Here is a 20,592-nt window from a genome sequence, read left to right on the forward strand (position 1 = left end):
GAAGGTGTCCAGATGGATATGCGAAGCAAATCTATCTGGCGGCGTCAGGTTAGCCCTAAATGCCCCAAATAAAAGAAATTCAATAACAGTTAAGAAAGTCAATGACATCTGGAACCGTGAGAGCCATCAAACACAGAGTAGTGGCCTGAACCGTCCCAGGAGTGTACCAGACCACCAAACTTACTAAAAGAGCGCATCAATGACTCATCCAGGAGATCACAAACGAGCCCAGAGCATCATCCAAAGAACTACAAGCCTTTCAAGCCTGATTCTTAGTAAGCAAGAGACTGGACAGAAATGGTATCTACTGGAGATTTCCAAAGCTGAAAAAGCCTATTACAAAAAATAAAGAAAAAAAACATCATTCCTTCAGTAAAATATGTTGGTAGTAAAATGAAGAACTGGGCTTCTTCGCATATTGAGAACCTGGACAACTTGCCGTAAGTGATCAAATCAAAAGGTTTTCTCTCTACTGGTAACTCCTGAAGGAAAACATCTGTCCATGCTCATAAACCCTCCAAAAAACCCTGAAATAACTCTGCAAAGAAGAGTGGACCAAAATTCCTCCTGTTGCAAATGCTTGATAGCAGTTGTAGCTGCATAGGAGTCAAATATCATTTCCTTGACTGGGTTGGATAATATTTTACTAGTTTTCTTCATTTTAAATTTTTTTTCCTCTTTTATAGCTTTGGATAGTGTTTTTCCCCTTAATGAAAGAAACCGTCATTTGAAAACTGCAGAATGAATTTACTCATACTATCTCTCATATGGTATGTTTGTGTGCATGTGTGCGCATATGTGTTGGGGGGCGTGGGTGAGTTGAGATATTAGACATAATAACTCAGTTTTAGTTTTAAAAAAACTGGGGGAAAAAAATAATTCAGACCTCTCTGCTCTGTCTGTTGGATACAATTAACCCTCTGTCCTCCTTTGCTAATTTTTTTCACAAGTGCTTAGGTAGCGTATCATTGGCAAAACAGCAGAGAAACCTTTAAGTTGTAAGCGTTTCATCAGGTATTTTGAAGATGTTATGGGATAAATTGTACATATAAAGAAAGGATCAACATGAAAAAGAAAGAAAAAAAAAAACTTTCTGAGCGTTGCCGCCGTCCACCTTGCTGCCCAGCGTAGGTATCTTTGAGGTCTACTTAAACAATCTCAGATCTATTGCTCTCCCATAGCCTCGGGTTATTTACAGACGTGAGAGAAAATGAGTGTTGTGATTGGCAGCGCTTTGCCGAAATCCAGGGCAACAGGAGGCACAATACACGGGGCCGTGCGCCACCCGCTTCTGCCCAGAAAACGCCCTGTGGGCAGAGCAAAAGGCCTCGAGCGCATGTTCTGTGGCCAGCCAGATTAAAGCTTTTCTTTGCAACATTGACAAGAGCCCTTTTGGATTCCCTCGCCCAAGAAGTCGGACCGCGTATGCTACCTAATTCCTCTTTCTACGCGTCTCCCTTCCCTCTGTGACTCGCAGCCTCTCGGCTCGCCTCGCCACCTTCGCCCACCCGCCGGAGTCACGTGCCGCTAAAGAACTCCTGCGTCTGCTTCTGAAAACTTTTACAGACAAAAGACTGCACGGGCAGGGCAGAGGAGATTATTGTGAGTGGCAGTCCTCCACTGCAGCCCCGGGAGCGGACTGCTGTAATTTTACTTGCGGTGCGGGGAGCTGCATGCTGAAGTCATTTAGAGGAGAGACTGGGAGCTTGCCAGCTGTTTGTGGTCAAAAGGGAGGGGAGGAGCGCGCACTGTTACATCTTTTGTTTCCTGATTTTTTAATCGTCTCTTTTGCCCAACATTGTTTTGTTTTTATGTTCTCTTTGGGTGAAGTGACACCTCTTTCCCGTCATATTTTCTTTCCGCAGCGTCTCTTCCTCTCACTCTGCATTATAAATACCCTTTTTTTTTTATATATTAGCCATACACTGATGGGCCCACATCTCCCTGCCTCCCCGTCTCTTCTCGCAGCACAAAAAAAAAAGCCCACTTCTCCCAGATACTGCACGTCCTTTGCTACTCCGCTGTGTCAGAGTGATCAGTAAAAATTTAATGACACTATAAAATAATAAAACTGCCATTAATTTATCACAGCACTTGATGCGTGGGCAGTAAAGAAGCATTAGTTCACTGAATATTTTCCAGCCCTAAAACAAAACCCCAGCGCTGTGCAGATAACTTATGGCCCTAATTTCAACTATATTTCTAACTCGAGATATAAATTACCAAACTTATAACCAATAAGTATATTAACTCAGTATATAAAATTTTATGAAAATTTGTGACGCTGTGTTGGACCGATAGGCCAGCATTAATTAGCATAGCAGCGGAGCAATACTTACTTTAATTGGACCATAATATTGTAGCATGCAAAGTGCTGGCTTCTGTAGAAAAAAAAAATATGTCGACTTGAAGTGAAACAACCTCAAAACAACCTCTGAACAGGAGTTTTATTCAGCGTTGTTGGGCGCTGTCTAACACGCTGATCTCCACCGATCATATGACTCAGTGCGGTGGAGGAAGACATTCAACGCGGCGCTCGTTATTAATGAAAATCATTGACGGATAGCCCCCCCCCCCCGTCCTCGCTTCTCCCCAGCCCAACATGATGTTTAATGATCATGAGTTTATAAAAGGACTTGATTGATCAAGAGGGGCCAGCGAAGCACAGAAGAGGGATGAGACGGCTCCTTTATTACAGGCATCCAGCACCAGCAAGCGCGCGGCGTCTTCCTGCTGGACTGTCCAAGAGGAAGCGTGCGGAGCGCCACCATCCAGCTAATCGCACTTCAGTCACTTTGTCATCAGGCTGCTGGCGTCTTTCATTAAGAGCAATAATGTGGATGGGTGATGGATAGGGCTCCGCGCACACACACGCCGTGCGTGTCCACGCGCGGAACGTGAAACCGTGAAAGGGCCCCATACTTCGTCTTGTCTTTACAAAGTGTCCTCTCGCCCAGCGGGGACCACCGCATATGTCATAATTAGAAAACACTTAAGTAAGCAAAGGCCCGTCAGATAGACAGCCTCTAATCACAGGCCATAAGCAGGTAGTGGTTAATTGTATATCAGAATCACTCAGCTGGTCATAAATAATGAGCGGTCCTTCAAGTATAATGGTAAATTGCGGAGCTCTTTCTGCCTCTTGCACATTCCTTTCTTTTGAGGAATAGTTCTTGAATAAATAAAAGCAAGAAGGAAATCAAAATGCTGTGAAAGAGCTCAAATGCACTTGAACTATCTTCATCCTTCATCTTGTCATATTTTTTTAATATGAATAGATAAAAGCTCACACAAGAGGATGGAAATATTTAAAATCTGTAGTTTTATTTTTTATATATATATTGTCATTTCTCCCGGCTATTCTTACCGATACGTTTTGTTTTGGGAGGGGGTTTTTTCTGGGGGGAAAAAAAGATTACCTTTACCAACAACAGTTAAGACCAGTTAATTTTTAATCCATTTTATTTATGAGCTACAAAGGAGGACTTATGTGTCTGCAGGTCTTAGTTTGCATGGCTGGGGAGCTGTTAGTGTAGGGACTCTACCTGAGGGTCTGTTCCCTTTGCGTTACATAGAGTTTCTCACAAAGAAAAGCTTGAATGTGTGCACCCTGCAAATAAAACAAATGTTTCCCCCCCCCCTCTCTAATGCCTGTTTTTGCTCTCATCAGGGCAAAACCTTAAAAAAAAGGGAGGGGGTATTATTTGTATCATGCAGAGTCAAAGTGTCCATCTTCCTAGTTGAGTTTTTAGAGAACAGGACAGCCCTTTGCTAATGCTCTGTGTATTCACCGAGGAAGTAGGTCATTCAACAATGGACCCGGCAGCAGTCGGCACTCTCTCCCCTTGCATAATACATTAAGTGTAATGTGCAGCAACTATTCAGAGGCCCCCCGAAAGCTGTTATTTTATTCTGTAAATGCACACGGACATGACATTTAATATTGTCACGGAGTGCTGAATGACAGGGTTTCATTGTGCTCAAGTACAACATGATGCCAAGTTTAATCTGAGCACAAAGCGACATGACAAACGGGAAAACACGGTGCGTTCACCAAAACATGAACCCTGAATAAATGATGGGCGCTGAGCTCTCAGTGCCGTAGACTGGGAAAAATAGAGGCTGAGGGAGATGGCAGCGGAGGAAGAAAAAATCTGAGCGCCGCAAAGAGGGCCGCAGCCCAATTGTGTGCTCTGGATCACAAAGTATTCGTCTGTAAATCTATTTACGGCACCCCTGGGCCCTCACTGTCTCTCTCCCTCCTGTCATCTTTGGCTGAATAGAGCGCAGAGATAGAGAGAGAGAGAAAAAAATAAATAAGCACACTACATCTACCTCTTGTCAAAAGAGCAGCTTCACAAAACAACCTGCATCCATCAAAGATCCTTTTCGTTTCTCAAATATTGTGATTAATAAAGGTGTTTTCGCAGCTTTTTTGGTAAAGATTTTAACATGTAATTCTGTTTTTTTTTTTTCTGCAGGAGAGGATGCATTTTGACAGCATCGGGCACCACCTCGGTAAACTAGGAGAGGAAGGAAAGATCGGCCACAGAGTGATTGACCTCACCAGGCCTGAGGATCTAGATGGTAAGGCCTGAAGTGGATTTGTAGCTACACACCTCAGATTGTGCCCTTTTATTAAAAGTTTGTGGAAAACCCTCTGCTGGAGTTCATTTTGAGAGCAAAATGATAAGTTTAGAGTCGTTGCTGGGAAGCTGCGTCGATTCTGTGTCAGAGATTTCTGGGGGTTGGGGGTTATATTGCGTTTGAAATGAGCCGCGGCTCTGAGGTTTTCACAAGTTGGTGAGCGGAGGACAAGGGTGCACAAGGACAAAGATGGCTCCTTTCCAAGCTTGGCTCCTCTTCCTCCTGTTGCTCCTTTGAGGTTCCCGGGCAGCGCAGCGCAAAATCTGATCGCACCGATGTGACAAAGCGTCATCCACTTTTGTGGTGCTGGCACCTACACAGGGCGAAGGAATACTTCAGTTCACCCGTGTTTGTTTGACAATAATATTTGTGACAGTTTCTATGGCATTTCAGTCTGCAACGGCGTCTGAGTCATCTTTGAAGGAGCGAAGAGCGAGTGAGACGGCTGTTTTCTCAGGACATTGTCATCCATCAGCGTTTTATATAACTCTCGTGAAGATTTTGTTATGGTTCTAAAACAAACTTGACAGCACGTAAGGGTCCCAGTGAGATTTTATTTAAAAAAAATGAAAGAAATGGAAAAGGAAAGCAAACCATAAAATGTTTGTTTACCAGCTCGAAAGCTTTTTTTTTTCTTTTTTCTTTTTAGTACACCCCGTTTAGGTTCACATCACACCCAATCCTGAAGATGAGAATTAGAGGTGAATTTTGCGGCTTCATTGACATGTTTCCCATGTGAGCCACAGCGGAGGCTCCCATCCCAACCGTCTGACTCCTCGGACAGATGTGTTTTCATCGCTCCCTCTCCCGGTGGGAACCCTCCTTCTGTGGCTACCGCCGAGTCAGGACAGAAACACAGCGCACACCAGGGCATTTGTGTCCTTTTAAGTCCTTCTCAGGGCCAAGGGAAAGGCTAGCGCCAGACGCCTCACATCAGTATTCCCAGTGGGCTATGGATTAGGAGTAGACAGAGGTTAGAAGAGGGGATAGGTCCTCTTCCCAGGGGGGAGGGGTGGTTAAAGACTAGAGACAGGGCAGCACTCATAACTCAAAACACAGTTTACATTTCTTCTTTTGCACCACAAATATATATATATATATATATATCAATCTCTCGGTTTACCTAATGGCAACGAGAAGGCACATGCAGCTTAAAGATGAAGAGGGATTTTAAATTGGAAGCAACTAATTGTGTACTCTTCTCAGAACCTGTCTGCATTTGAAATTCTCCCGGCGATCTCCCTGAACCAGCGGATGCCTGGTCCCGTGTTGTTAGAAACACGCAAACGGCATCGCTGCGGCTAATTCTTGCTTGGATTTTCAAACAAAGTTTAGATTTCAGAAACTTATATTTTCAGATGTTATTTTTTTTCTTCCTAAAACATTATGCTTATAGGTTGTTGTGTGAAAACCCATCTACTAAAGTTTATGTGGCTTTTCAACTAAATGTGGACCAATTTATTTTTCCCAGACATCTAAAATGAGTAATGCAATTAGTTTTTTTGGAAGCATTTTTAACCCCTAGACGAAAAAGGAAATTACTTTGGAAAGATCTGCTTTTTAACACACTTTTTCCCAAGTAGATCAGAACACGGCACATATACTTTGGTGTTTCCTCAAAGGGAAAATTACTGGGTGTACCTCTCAGCGCACATATAGGGTGTGAAAGCCCCTTGGTGTGCAGCAGCCCAGCTAAGCAGATGCAGTGTGCAGCCAGTGCCTGTTGAGGAAGCTTTTGGTTCCTTCTGCATGGCAAAAAAAAACAACAACAAAAAAAAAAAATTATAATAGACAGGATTTGGTTTGTTGTATAAAGTCATACACAGCTCATGTGATTCAACTGCTAATATCCTTGCCAAGCCTGAACCTTAATTCATTCACAAGTGGCGGCGCGGACTTTTCCTGTTGAATGGGCTACTTGTTTAAAGTCAGCTGTATCACCGAGGATCTATAGCGATGCTATATCCGTGGAGGAAGGAAAAAAGAATTTATATAAATGTTAAATTAGGTAACACTGATGACACAAAAAGAGGATTATGCCTAAACTGACCCTTAACAAAGTTGTCATGGTATCAAAGGAGAAAAATGAAAGATGTGGTGGCTTGAAAAAGCGTTCTTTTAAATTCCACTTCACCTTTCGCCAAACTTTATTGTATTTTATTTGGATTTTTTTTTCACATAGACCAAAAACAAAGAACATAGTCCTTGTGATGTGGGATGAAAACGATTCAAAGTGAGTAGTTTTATCTCAGTATCGGGACGTTTTGTTAGAAAACACAACTTAAACAGCTTGCTGGGAACCCATTGGATTTAGGGATGAGCAGAGTTAGTTAATTTATGAAATTAGTGTATTTGTCCTTGATTTGAGCAGGTAGATAAGATTGTCTGCCAGTGGAATGACTAAAATAAGATAATTAGATATACTACACTTGGAATAAGATGATGGAGGTGAGTTGTTCCAATATTAAGTGCAAAAATGTTATTCCATTGGCAGATCATCTTATTTACCTGCTCAAATCAAGGACAAATACACTAATTTCAAGAAAATTTTACTTACTTTTAGTTCCTTTTTGCAGTGCTCTATCTGATCTGATGTGCTACTTTGAATAAAAATGGGCACAATTTCAGGTGGTTAAAACATACCCTAAAACCCTGCAGCTGTAATTCTTTCTACAGATTTTTATGAGTGAAACCTTTTTTTAAAGGTATGTATAACTGTCCAACACTTATTTTTAGTCAATCACATACAATATCAGTGAAATGCATTTATTTAATTTATTTTTTTTTGTCCTGTTCAGAGGTTAAGTCCTGAGACTCAAGCTGTATCATTGATCAAAGAGAAAGCAGAGTTACGTTTAAAGTTGCATAAAATAATGAGATAAAAAAATATTTTCAAAAGTCAGCAATATTAGCTGATTAAATCAGGAAGGTGGAATTTTGCTTCAATGTCAGCAAAGTTTCAGTGTGTAAAACTGACAAGCAGGGGGGAAAAAGGGCCTTTTTGGCTTTCCTGTAAAGCTGAAAGATGTACAATCTGCCACCTGCAAATTGTAACAAGCGGGCCGTTTGCTCCCATGTCCCTCCACGGACTCGTACACGTGCATAATCTTGGAACCTAACAATAATCCAACGACTGAAAAAAGTCACGTTTATATCACTTGTAATTTGTAACGGTTAAATTAGCATGCCATGGGTCTCAGGCTGCAGCAGAGACACCGAGCTTGGAGTTTTGTCTGACTAAACCCATTAATCTCGCCTGATCCTGCTCTGAGGGAGAGGCTCCATTGTCAGCGTTAAATGCCTTCACTCGGAGGTGTTAGATTTGATCCCAGGAGGGAGGGCTTGGCAGGTACATGTAATTGTTGCGTGCTCACCGAGGCTCATCCTCTTGAGCAGATTCCTGGGTGACAGCACACGTATGACGACAGAACAAAGATGAGTAAGGAGGAGAAAAGGCAAAGGATGGGGCAGCTCTACCCCCTGGCTTGGTGCACAGTCGAGTCTGAGCCTGCAGTTCACAGGTGCGATTGGCTTTGGGACCTTGCTGAATTCTCCCTCTAAATCTTTTCCCGTTTTTTTCCCCTGCTTCATCATTATTTCCTTTCTCTTTTCATTCTTTCCCCCCCCCCCTCTCTCCACAAACACACGCAAGCATTCGCGCCTTTCACACCGTAATTCATCGTCCTCGTCCGCAGTGTTTCCAGGAGAGACAAATTAAAAGGGGATTCTCATATTATTCTGTCACACTTGAGCTACGGGCCTCATGAATCACAATAAATTCTATTAAGCAGCTCTCCCTCTGTTTCGCTTCCTCGCTAGTCACCACCCAGGGGGCCTGGCCCTGTCACTGCTAAACATCTGTGTTTATTTACACAATCAAACACCTAACTAAACGACGCCTAAACGTCCCTCCCCCCCCACTCCCCCCACCTGGGAGAAAATATAGCGAATGCTCATTTTCAAAAATGCCGGAGAACGGGTACAGCAGTTTTCAAAGGCGGCTAAAAACAATGTTGCAGCAAATTGCACGTTGCCGTCCCCAGCAATTTCCTTTTGATGCAGATGCCCAGGAAGTGTCTGATTTAGTCATATACACTGGAAGGGCTAAATTAGGGACAAGCGCGGCGACAGCTCTCACAGGAACAGGGCCACAATGCGGCGGTGCACATTCCCCATTGACAAGGTACGCAAATAAAGGATAGATAACTTTTTTTTTATTTTCAAGTGCTTGTGACACCCTCCAGCCTTTGTCGCCCTGGGGAGTGATCCAGATCACCTACAGCAAGAAGAGGACTGCCTAAACTATTATTTCAGGTCAAAGATCTAAGGGGGTTGCCTGGGTTTACAGGAAACAGATTCACTTTGAATATTTTCCTCTTTAATGAATGCCTGACAGCCGCTATTCCCATAGCATAACATCAACTGATTGAACACTCGCGTTGTTGCTCAGTTCTACAGCTTCCTGTAACATCTGACAGGCGCTTTTCCGAGTGAGCAACTGTGTGAGGCGAAGAGACCCGCGGCTCATCTCGACTCCCCTCCAACGAACCCGGTCACGTGGCTGGTTTCCCGGCTAACTACTGATGTGGCACTGGGTGATGACAGGCAGTTGTTTTGCACCCCCTCCCCATAAGAAGATCACCTCTGCCCGTATGCATGCACGCCAGTATATAAATTGCTGAATCAGTGTCAGTGATAGAGTAATGGCACGGGGGGCGTCGTAAATTACAGCAAGCGATCCCGGGGCGCAGACACTGGCTGTCGTGTCTGAGTGAGCGCTGTGCTCCTGAGCTAATGAATACCTTCATCTGGCCCTGGCAGTCAGCAGATTGCCCCGCATTGATGGATACTGTCAGCCCTCCGCCACACCACATTTCATTGTACAATAAACATGGTTGTCAAAAGCAAACAAAGTGAAATCAATTCATCCCGTACAGTGAGTGCATGCTAAATGAAATTAACGTACTGTGGGGTTTTGGTGGCAGCAAAGGTAGTGTATTATTCTTGAATTCGTGATGGCTTTAAAGCCTGTAGCATTCCAGGAGGCAAAAGCAAACACAGAGCTGGTGCTTTCAGGGCTTGGGAGTAGCTCTTAAACGGGCTGATGTACAATACATCCGATGTGTGCTAAAACACTTATTTACGGGCCTGTGTTGGTTTGGGAGCAGTCCGTTTCAAATGTTTTTTTTTTTAAGCTTAGGTGAAAAACGTCCCAATTGGGTGTGAGAAATGTGACTTTTTGTGGGCACATACGATTTCAGAGAACACAAGCCACTCAGGATTTGGTAATTAAAATAACATTTTATTTAAAAAAAAGTTAAAATTTTAAAGAATTTAGTATTTAGGCCAAGGACCTATTTAGAAAGAAACCTGTAGTGTCACTGTGTAAAAATACACTTTTCATCGGCTTCCACCTGAAGAGGGAAACCATATTTATGACCCGTTTTTTTGTTACATGAGATGAAAAAGCTATTGAAGTAAGGATTTTATTGCAGAAGCTCAGTGTACTGCTCATCATTCCTCTTATTATTTTGGAGCTACTTGCCGACTATAATAGTTAGAAAAGCAAGTACTTTTCTAACTAAGACATGGTGATTTTTGAGAAGAAGACAAACTCCCGAAGCTGAAAATGGTGGAGCAACGTCTTCAGCGATTAACACGGAGCGAGGTTTCTGTGGTTTTTTCGAATGAATGTCTCCGCACAGCCCTCGATTACTCATTAAGAGTTTGATTTGTTTATAAACTGAAATAATAATAGAAATCAAACCCCAGGTAACGCGTGCCAAGGCTGCTGGTGAAATGGTTTAATGAGAAGGCTTCACATGTGGATGATGAAATATGCATGAGTCATCCCAAGCTTTCTTTTCCAGATCTGAGATCATTAAAGATGTATCGTAGCATATGGAAGGCTCTTTTTTTGTCTTATTTTTCATGCCTTGTTTATCAACATGTTTTTGTTTGTTTAAATATTCATACTGCTTTTATTTAATTCTTTCACATCTTACATATAAAAGGAAGCAAATGCGCATGCAAACAGAAATCATTATCAGCCTGATGTACAGTTTAATACTGAGAGAAACTCTCTTATGCTGATTGTGAATGCCCTGATTGAGAAACAGCACTCCGGCACACACTCTCTCTCTCCACGCTAATGTGGGCCTGGTTTATTTGTTTGTGTGCGGCTGTGAATGAATTCCTGCTTGTGTGCTCGGAGGGCAAAGGAAAAGTCTGAGAAACAACAGGGAGAAAAAAAAAAGACGGCAAATAAATGATTTGTGCATATTCATGTGTGAAATATACTTGGGAAGAAAGCTTTATTAAAATTTGGAAGAATTTGAGTTTCCTCCTTGAATTTCAAATTTAAAGACTGTCTCAAGTTCTCTATTTATTATTTATGTTGGCACTTACTTTATGGATGGTGTGAACGCCGAACTGAAAAGTGTGTGCTTCAGAAAAGCAAACACTTAAACATAGAACATTTGAAGTCAAATAGTTTAATCATCGGGATCTAGATGGAGCTCGGAAAGAGTGGAGGCACGCAAGCTCGGTGTAAACTGACAATGTATTCGGTTTGTAGCTCTTAGTCCTTTCAAGTCGAATTTTCCACTCAAAAGAAAAGTCCGTCCCTCGGGGAAGGTTTGTTTTCCCGGCGCTGATTTAGAACAATGTTCTTCATGATGAAGATAGAGGCGCTGATAGTAGATGAAGGAGAGTTTAAAACCTGGCTCGTCATTTAATCAATGCCTTGCCTCGCTCTCTCTTCTTGTTCCTACTCTGGCTTTTCCAGGGTCCAGGGCAGTCAATGGCTCTGCAGATAAACCCCAACCCTATTATTGTTGGCCAACAGGAGGCGCTGGATCTACCGAGGCGCGGGTCTTCAGGGAGTCCCGAGGACGGAACAACAACGAGCCCCACATTAAACGGCCGATGAACGCGTTCATGGTGTGGGCCAAAGACGAGCGCCGCAAGATCCTCCAGGCTTTCCCTGATATGCACAACTCCAACATAAGCAAGATTTTGGGTAAGGTTCTTTAAATTAGATATAGGAGCTGTGACTTGAATAAAGGATGCAGATTAGCAATTATTTTTTTTTATTCTGCTGGAATTTTTACAAACCTTTGAGACATCCTCTGATTTCCAGTTTTCCACCTCGAGCCAGTTTTAAAGCTCTTGTTTAAAACAGACATCTGGTTTATTTTATTTCATTTTTTTTAGAGGGGGGGGGGGGGGACTGTGTGTTACTGCGTAGGCTACTGTGCATCAGTTCACCTCTGCATACAGATGGATTTATGGCCCATCACTACCATAAGTGTTTGTCATGAAAAATGACAGAGACTAAATGGGTCTTGTCCCCTCAGCACTGGAGTCCATACATCAGAGCTGTTAAAAGTGCTGTCATCCATGGCGGCGTAGTGCACTTCCTGGAGCTGGAGTATTTACTGCACAGGCTTGCTTTTCCTTAGTTTTTGACAGTAAGGAGCAAGCATGTCTCTGTTTTAGTATAATATGCCAGCACACCTATCAAAGGGTTGTTTTAAAATGGTAAATACATCTTGGTGCATGATTTTCTACAGTAAAATAATATAACCCCCCCTATTTTACATAAGTGTTATATCATGTCTCTGGTCAAGTATTATTAACTTGCAGCAATGCAGCACCCTTCACTATCATCTGTAAAGATATTTAAAAAGCCCTAAAATAAATGGATGATATGGACATTTCCCTTAGCGTGCTGCTCACTTCTATGTGGCCAAGATACACGGGTCCTCATCCAGCCCTGTCTGTCACTGGTCCAGTGGTTTAAAACTTTTAAAGTCTACTCCGACTGTAGGCATGGCCAAATTCAAGTAAGCATCTGATTTTTCATGGCCGTTTCTTGACTAAGGAAGATAAAGACACTTCCGTCATAATTGAACTTCATGTTCTCTTGTGTTCCCTGTATGGAGGACTGGCTGAGGGAAAATCACCTGTGTGGGGCTCCATCTTTATATTTGAAGGGTTGAATAAATGATGATGTTGATATATGATTTAATAAGTACTAGAAATCAATCTTTTTGGAAATGTTTGGAAATATTCAACTATGACAAAACTTTAGTGTTATAATCAAAGATGCATTTGTTATAAGGACAGAGATATTTACCAGGAATACCAATAACTGCAGGGATCGCAGCATGTGATGAGAATTAAAACTTTAAATGTAATTGTGATCATTATGAAGCCTTTTTTTTAACATTAATTGAAACTGTGTTGCTAAACCAAAATATTTCAATCCTTCCGGCATTGACGAAACGGTGAGCGGAAATGTCTGAATGACATATACTTGACATATATTTTCAGTATACTTGATTATAGTGTGCTATGTGTAAGAAAGCGCTCGGACTCCTTCTTGTATTCTCAACCCACTCAGTTAAATTTGAATAACCGTTTCAACTTTACTGCAATGCTGAAAAGTTCATCTCCTCGTACCGCAGGTTCTCGGTGGAAGGCTATGTCTAACCAGGACAAGCAGCCGTACTACGAGGAGCAGGCCCGTCTGAGTAAGCTCCATCTAGAGAAGTACCCAAACTACAAGTACAAGCCACGGCCTAAGAGGACCTGCATTATCGACGGCAAAAAGCTTCGCATTGGAGAGTACAAGCAGATGATGCGCTCACGGCGACAAGAGATGAGACAGTTCTTCACTGTGGGGTACGTGCACGCGAGCGTAGAAAAATAAATAGATACTCATTAACCACACCGAGGCTCTATTGAGCGCCTGCAAACTCTTCTTAAACACTGCGGGCTCTTTCCCAAATTGAGTGTCGAGTTAATCTATGCCGTCTTGGCTTTAAGAGCCGCCATACACTTTAAAAATCAAGCGTTTTTCAATAGCTGAGATTTAATAATTTTACACAATACCAGTGCTCAAATGAAGCATGGGGTGCAGAGATTATCGTGGGATGTAAGCTTTAAGTATACACTTAGAGAGGCCTGGAGGGCAGCCGAGGCTTAACGCTTTAATTTACTGTGTGCGGTTAGCAGGAGAACCCTTCTCCAGGTGTTCCCATGTCAGTCATAACCTTCAGCAGTTTGGAGAATCAATCACGCAGCGCAGCAGCAGACAAGAGCAGCACTGAGAGGGTATTGGTTTTATGTCGCCAATAAACTGGGTTCTCTGTCTGAACAGCGCAGAACAGGAGCTGTCAGGAGAACCTCTCTTCCCCCAAATCATTTTAACAGGAGCGGCTGGCTTGACGCAGACTGCTTGGGGAAGCCCCAAGTCCAGCCATCGTATCTTAGTGTGAAAAACATTCTTCTTTCGACTGGACCGGGAATAGGGAGTAGTAAATTTTGCCCTGTTTCTCGTTTGTCCAGCCAACCGCCTCAGATCCCCATCACCACCAGCGCCAGTATGGTCTATCCGGGGGGGCTCGCCATGGCGAACACCACGCCTTCGCCTCAGATGACGTCAGAGTGCTCCAGCGCCTCGGTGAGCCCTGAGCCGTCCATTCCCGTCATCCAGAGCACTTACAACATGAAGCTGGAGCCCAGCGCCATGGCGAACAACAGCGAGCCGGTCAACGGCGAGGACGAGATGGACATGTACGAAGACTTCGAGGACGAGCCCAAATCAGACTATAGCAGTGAGAACGACACACAGGAGCCAGTCAGTGCCAACTGAGACCCGTTTTACTGACGCAGAGACAGCGTTCGCGCAGGAGGAGGCCCAAAGGGCTCGTTCCGATCGGAAGGGAGGGGAAGGAGCAAGGAGGACGAGAAAAAAAAAAACTTCACCGCATGGGTTGGAGAAACCTTCTGAAAGAAAAATAATAATGTACCATGTGGAAGCCTGCATGCAGCTGCGGCTTCATCAGTCGAAAGCTATTTGGTCTTAATTATTTCTTTAAGTTTGTGAAATTGTTTGTTTTGTGGTAATTTATAATTTTATTATTTTTTATTTCATTGTCTGTCTAGTTTTTTTTTTTTTTTTTTGTTTTTTCATTAATGATCATAGACAGTTACACAGCTAGTTTGTTGCCTAAAGCAAAAGACAGAACTTGAAGCTAAACATTTGGTATGAAACTATAATACTTAAAGTCACGTTGTTTTCAGCTATTGTTGTATGATTTTTACGTCACCTAACTGTTCAAGATGGGGGAAAAAAAATGATCTCACTCAGGTATAGTGTGCCAGCCAACAGCTTGTGAATGTTTTAACCAAGAGAAAAAAATAAGATCAAAACACAAATATGGAGGGATTCCAGTTTAGTCACATTATTATTGTTGTTATTATTAATAATAATGGCGATAGTAATAATAATCATAATATTATCCATTTGTCTTTGCTGCATAATTCAGTGTGGTAGTGCCAAACATTTCATGTTTTTTTTTTTTTTCCATGAGAGGCTTTGAAGACAATCTCTTCATCTCTTAATGCAGCTTCGTGATACAGACTTTCTTCACTCTACTGGAAGAGAAGAAACGAAACTCAGGAACTTGGAGGCATCAAGTTCTGTAGAACGCGACAGGTTACACCTGTGCGTGGACGTTATGGTAGCTGAACTCCACAGAGATCAATGCAGTGGCTATCAGTGGCCCTTTTATACTCGCCCCCAGTCCAAACAGAACATTGGAGAATCCTTCAGTTTTTGCAGCTCCGCAAACTCTTTCTGAATCACCAGGATCTTAATCAGCGATTGTAATCAGGCCAGAATGCTAAAGGGCCAAAGGCCCCCAATCTGCAGGATTGGAACAGAAGTGAAAGGCAGCTTTGGTGGCATTACAATCTTAAGTTGATGTTGTACAATGTGTGGTTGCAAAGCTACAGTACGTTCTGTTAAACACTTTAGCCCCATTTGGATGGCATGTTCAAAGTCTTAGGTCTTAAAATGTAATTTTTTCAGACATTGTAAATCTTAAACGGACACTAAGAAGTCTTAAAGCAGGGCGGTTATCTTGTTGATGCGGTGGAATGATTGCTAAAATCGTACTGAGAGGAGTGACAGATTGCCAGGAAGCTCCTCAACAAAGAGAAGAGCCTGCTGGCTCGTTTGGTTTCCCGCTTCCTGCATCTCACAAAGGTGACTTCATTTCTTGTTTTTTTATGCACTTAAATACAACCTCTGCCATCTTTGAACCTTGTCATAAAAATCATAAAATCTTAGGCGTAACAAAGAACCCAGACACATGCGTTGCCATCAACAACATCTCTGTGAAGAAGCTTCGATAATACGAGGTGAACTGAATTGAAACTAAATTCAGCAAACCCTCCGGCTGCCCTACGTAGAAGACATTTAGGGTTCTGCTGCTTGATGCTACGGCTCAGCCTGCAGAGCAGAAGGTCTAAGTGGCTCTCCTCTCAGCGACGCGCGTTTCTGACCCCAGTCCTTAGCAATCTCAACACTCAGGGGGCGCCATCTGGCTCGGAGAAGGCGAAAGCAGCAGGAAGGAGTGGGGAAAAAATAAAAAAAACTGGGTGTGTGTCCCTCATTGTGCTCTCCATCAAAGTGCTGTAAGTAAGGCCTCAACAGGGCTTCCGCCGCGGCCCAATCACCAGGCGCTGGCGAGCAGATGGAACAAGTACATCAAGCTGTGGGGGATTATTAAAATGACTGACGAGTGGGTATCGTCTGAAATGCAGCATTATTAATGCATGAGTCCAGTTATTCCCCTCCCTTGCCCTTGAACCTGTCCGTTTCAGAGAGGGCGCGGAGCTTTGTGAAGGAGCTGAATAGCCGGTCACTGACTTTAAGTGGTCAAGATCCCCACTGCTGGTCACTGCATTTTTCTCCTGCCTCTAATTGGTACAGAAGGCTCTGCCTTGCTCTTTAGCACTTCTTATTTGCATTACCTAAACTTTTGCAAACATTCGTACATAATTTATGTGTGTTTCATGAATCAATTTTCTTTGTTCCTAGTTTATCGTTTTTATTGCATCACATTTATTCAGTACTCTTTTTCATTTTTTAAACGCCGAAGCAATCAACGGTTGCTCCCCTACAAGTCAAACCTTCTCCCTCCAAGTCAACCAGTTTGGTATTTTTAAGGTGTTTCCTCCCGTTTGCTGGTGGTTAGACTGATTTGTATGTGACTGTAAATAATTTTATGACCCTGCCAAGCTGCTTCAGTTGGCTGGCGTTCGGACTCTTTGAGAATTGACACTTGACTGTGCTTATACGGCAAAAACACACACAAAAAAAAAGGCAAAAAGGAAGAAAAAAAAAGGACAACACAGGCTCACAAAGAGACAATGTGTTATAAGCACTGGATATAAATCATGTTTTTTTTTAGCAGTTCTGATTAATGTGAAGCTGTTTGACGAAGAACACCATGGATGAACAGGATTCCCCCGGCCTGACTCAAGCGGGTTTGTTGTCACACTTGCCAGATTTGGGTCCTTTCTATGTTATGTTTGTCTTTGTTTTTTTTTTTGTTTTTTTTGTCTCCTTATTTTGTGTATTTATGCAAAGACACGTGCGATGAATGAACAATTTGTTTAGGCTTCACGGCTCGTTTTGGGAAAAGAATCAGCACAAGAAATGTGAGCAGAGCATTGGACAGCAGGCTCGGAGAGCTGTGAAACAACAGACGTCAGCGCCTTGCATATGATGCCTGATACCGCAGTGTATCAGCATACTGTATTTATTACTAGCCTCAGCTGGCTCTAAAATTGACAGTAAAACAACAAAACCGAGGACAATCACAAAAAGAAGTTATAATTGGAGATGAAAAGTATTTCAAGTGAATTCCCCATCTCATCAAGACTTTACTGTAAATATGAGCAATCAATATATTTTTGTTGATTAGTATAAGTTATGTATTTGGCTGTTTTATTTCCTATTTTATGCTATTCGTTCTAACAGCTGACAAGAGGCTGTACTTCATGTGGATGCTGAACTCTTCTTCTAATTGGAAATTTGGTCCCAACAGATTAAGAATGACAAGATTTTTTGATCTATTCAAAGCACCTATACGAGCTTACCATATCAGACTTATAAGGAAAAATGGTACCAAGTCAAAGAAGCACTTAATGTATAGTAATTATTCATCCATTTGTTTCCAATCATGAAAAAGTGTCTGATACAATCTCATCTTGATGCTGTATATCCTCACTGTTTTTTTTTTTTCGTTTTTTTTTTTTGCTCATTGTATCAATTAGCCATTCGTTTCAGTGAGAAATATCTGAAAATATCTGCACGCATCGGGCTTGCATTGACATCACTATAAAACATTATGTACCTTTGTTATCGTTTCAAAAAGCAGTTTTAAACACAAGAGATATTCTTTTTGTTAGTTTGGGAGTGCGCAAGTATTTATTTCTTCCAATGCGGAGACGACGTGCATCGGCGTCTTTGCGCTACGCTACCGGTTTTTAATTGAACGTGTCGCCGACGATCCAGGATGTGGAAACGTAGCCCTCACAAATTGGTCTCCATTTTTCTTCCTGTAAGACATGCAAAATGGTTTTGGATTAACTGAAGACAAAGGATTCTATGCTGGTTGAATATTACTGTAATTTGATTTCTTGATTTTTTATTTTTTTGTTTGTTTTGTTTTGTTTTTCTTTCTCGTTTGTCTGAACGTTGTGATATAAATGGTGGGAATGTTCTCTGTGTTAATTTAATCAGCACAATTCACTGACATGCTGGACTGACATGCTAGCTGCTGTTCAGAAAGTGTAAAAAAAAAAAAAAAAGAAAAAAAAAAGTACCATCTGGGGCAACATTTTAAGCTGCCCTTGGTACTCTGCTTTTAAGAGTTGTTTTTTCAAGCAACACTGTGTGGGGCTCTTCTATGACTGGAGCCGCTGTTTCGAAAAATTGCAGGCAGCCTGAAATGATTTTCTGCGTAGAGTCCTTTTGATGATTTCCTCTCCCTGCAGGTACCTATAAGCCCATGGCAAGTATTGTTTGGGTGTCATTAGAGAACAGGAAATACATAGTGTCTGTTGCTGCTTTAAAAAAAAAAAAAAGTTTATGTCTGAATATGTAAATAGTTTATCATAATATCTTGTACAGTCCAATGTAAAGTTTTTAATTCAACTTAAAAACAATGTTACCATCACATTTGTGTTCACATTCTTCTTTATACAGAACAAAAAAGGTCAATTACTCTCAAGGGTGTATTATTGCTTGAACAAAAAAAGAAAAAAGAAGAAAATGTTAGTTTTTATGTTTGTTCTGTTTTGCTTGGCTTCAGTGTGTACACCAGCATTCTTTGGTTTTTCATGTGCAGTATTGACGTGAGGTAAACTTAAGGTGAATAATTTTACATCGGTGTGTGTGTGAGTGGAGAGCTGCGTCCTCAGCTTCGGTAGTATTAATACACTATAAAGAGTGAAAACAAACCAATAATTGGCACACCGTGGTGCATCTTGGCACCGTGCGAGTGTGTTTACTGTAAATTATTAAATTATGCCCACAGGATCACTTTCAGACGTACTATAAAAACAGCATTTTTTTTTCCCGTATGTGTCGGTCCATTGTATGAATGCAGCAGCGGGCTGAAGAAACTGCTGGCTTTCGCTTATTTACCTCAAGAATTTCATTGTTTTCTGTAAAAGACACAGACATTGTGTTGCAGAGAGGTTCACACATCACTCCATCTTTTGTACTGCTGTTGACACTTACCGATTAAAGAGACATTTTGTTTTAAAGACTTGAGTTATTATTTTGACTGCACTCTTTGCTGTCTGCAGAAGAGTAAACCACATGCAGGTCTTTGGGGAAAATGTAACACTGTTGGCTTGGCTCATAACATAAATCTCACTTAAAACCCCTTAACAGTCGGCCTTGGCTAAAACATATTGGCTCCTATTGGCTAAAGGGCCCACTGGTGGGGCAAAAAAACAGCAACAACACATTTCTTGTTTTTTCTTAATTATAGGATAATCTGTAGATTAGTTAACTTATTTCACAAATTAATTGAGATTTTGTATGTTTAAATGTCAAAAGTAACTAAAGACAGGACGTAAAGAAGATGGAAAATATAATTCAGAGCCACCTTAAATCCCTTTAATGCGGCACCCTCTTGCCCACCTTTGCAAAAATGTGCAAAGCGTTTTAAATAACATTTATAAAAGCTCTTTTTAACTCCTTTACAATTTCATGCTTCATGTGAAACCATATATAATTATATGAAAAAGGACTCGGTGGAGAAGTGACACTTTTTACAGCACATATTAATTTACTTTAAGTCATTGTATTTTGAATAAAGTTCATATAGTTTTGTCACAATTTAGCTATGTGTTGACATTTTAATTTTAGTCTAAGTTAAATTGACTAAATCTGGCCGTATTTTAGTCAAGCAAATTTATTGCAAATGTAATCGACTAAAATGTAAAGTTAGGGAGGAATGTGTTGTTAGTGCTTCTTACATCTTGGAGAAAACTTATTTCTTTATACCTAGGTGAAATAATTAGCTTGGCAACTAGTCCTTTTCATATTTGAAAAAGCAGAAATTCTAACAGGATGTGCATTATAATCAAAAAGGTAAATGTAAACAACACACATTAAATCAAAAATAAAATGAAAACTGTATGAGTAATGCAGCAATCTGAAGCTTCAATTAGCATCTGTCATTTAATTTTTTTTAAATGTAAATGCAACATTGTCATTTGGCCTGTTCTACTGGAACAATAACTGCATGTATGAATTATTAATTTTTATGCATTTACCATGTTGTCCCTCAATATTTCAATTCAGTTTCCTACCACTCAGGAAGATAAGCATTTTTTTCTTTTTAATTTGTCCCTGAGATTAAATCTCCTTCGCTATTTTTAAACTCACCTCACCCATCCACATGACTTATGTTAGATCTGTTTGGATTTCATCTCCCAGCATTATTGTGTCATCGCTATCAGTTGATGTTCATTATTTTGCTCATAGTTGTATTGTTTTAGGACATGGTTTAATTATCCTAAAACAATCCAACTATGAGGAAATTTATATCATTTTGTCAAGAATAT

The 20,592-nt window shown here is 41.4% G+C and overlaps 1 protein-coding gene across 4 annotated transcripts in view; it reads left to right on the top strand.

Moving 5' to 3' along the window:
* Nucleotides 1-19,281, top strand: part of sox6 (SRY-box transcription factor 6) — a 155,143-nt gene extending 135,862 nt beyond the window's left edge. For all 4 annotated transcript variants that reach the window (XM_036130774.1, XM_021309570.2, XM_036130775.1 and 1 more), the window contains 4 exons: nt 4,482-4,587; nt 11,495-11,668; nt 13,119-13,335; nt 14,002-19,281. In XM_036130774.1, coding sequence (XP_035986667.1) covers nt 4,482-4,587; nt 11,495-11,668; nt 13,119-13,335; nt 14,002-14,308 — 804 coding nt within the window. In that variant the 3' untranslated portion in view covers nt 14,309-19,281. The remainder of the gene's footprint in view (nt 1-4,481; nt 4,588-11,494; nt 11,669-13,118; nt 13,336-14,001) is intronic.
* Nucleotides 19,282-20,592: the final 1,311 nt, after the last annotated feature.

The sequence above is a fragment of the Fundulus heteroclitus genome, unplaced genomic scaffold (genome assembly GCF_011125445.2).
Source record: "Fundulus heteroclitus isolate FHET01 unplaced genomic scaffold, MU-UCD_Fhet_4.1 scaffold_38, whole genome shotgun sequence".
NCBI lineage: Eukaryota > Metazoa > Chordata > Actinopteri > Cyprinodontiformes > Fundulidae > Fundulus > Fundulus heteroclitus.